Source organism: Pteropus vampyrus, unplaced genomic scaffold (assembly GCF_000151845.1).
Source record: "Pteropus vampyrus isolate Shadow unplaced genomic scaffold, Pvam_2.0 Scaffold1075, whole genome shotgun sequence".
NCBI lineage: Eukaryota > Metazoa > Chordata > Mammalia > Chiroptera > Pteropodidae > Pteropus > Pteropus vampyrus.
In genome coordinates this window covers 3827-4515 of record NW_011889856.1, presented here as the reverse complement: position 1 = coordinate 4515, position 689 = coordinate 3827, and the positions used below count along the sequence as shown (strand labels likewise).

The window sequence follows — 689 nt, the reverse complement described above, 5'->3', positions numbered from 1 at the left end:
TGCTGGCGTTTTGGCCCCGCGGCCTTGGATTAGATGAGGCAATTAGGGCCTGAATTGAGAACACGACGGTGGCTTCTGAAACGTGTCCCCATGTCGCAGCACCCTGGGATGTGACGACGGCAGCTGATGCCCAGCAGGGGCCCCAGCGCTGCAGCCCGACTTCAGAAAGGACAGCTAGTCCCCCCACCAGGTGCTGTGCCTGAGCTGGTTGTCTGGAGCGGGGACCGTCGCTACCGGAATTGCTGATTTGGGGGCTGGCCCTCGGGCTGCACTCATTGCCACCGAGCCATTGGGGACGGCAGTTGCGTTCAAAATACTGGGGATCTCGCCGGTGGCTTGTATTTTAAAATAGACCAAATAAAACACGGGTAAGACGATCCCGATGAGCAGCATAATGAAAACGGCATTCCACCACTGAATCCCACAGTCGGCCCCGTTCTTCGGCGACTTGGCAGGAGCCGGAAGGAGCGGCTGACTGGCTGTCTCTCCGCAGCGACTGTCGTTGATGAAGACCTCTGACTGCACCGCACGCTCAATATTCTGGTCAATGCCCCTGAAGAAATCTGTCAGCGGGCTGGACGGGGCGCTGGCGCTTACGGCTGTTCCGTCTTGGTCTGGATGCTCCTCGAAGGTCACTCTGGTCTCCGGGGAGGGGCTCGCCAGGGGTCTGAGTTCCTCGTGGGTCTCTG

General features: G+C 59.5%; 1 protein-coding gene across 1 annotated transcript; it reads right to left on the bottom strand.

The window, feature by feature from the left end:
* Window positions 1–6: 6 nt before the first annotated feature.
* LOC105310091 (lysM and putative peptidoglycan-binding domain-containing protein 4-like) lies at window positions 7–686 on the bottom strand (the record flags this gene model as incomplete). Its single annotated transcript, XM_011386307.2, has 1 exon — window positions 7–686. A coding segment is annotated over one exon (512 nt), but the record flags the coding sequence as incomplete, so codon positions are not given.
* Between the last annotated feature and the right edge of the window lie 3 nt (window positions 687–689).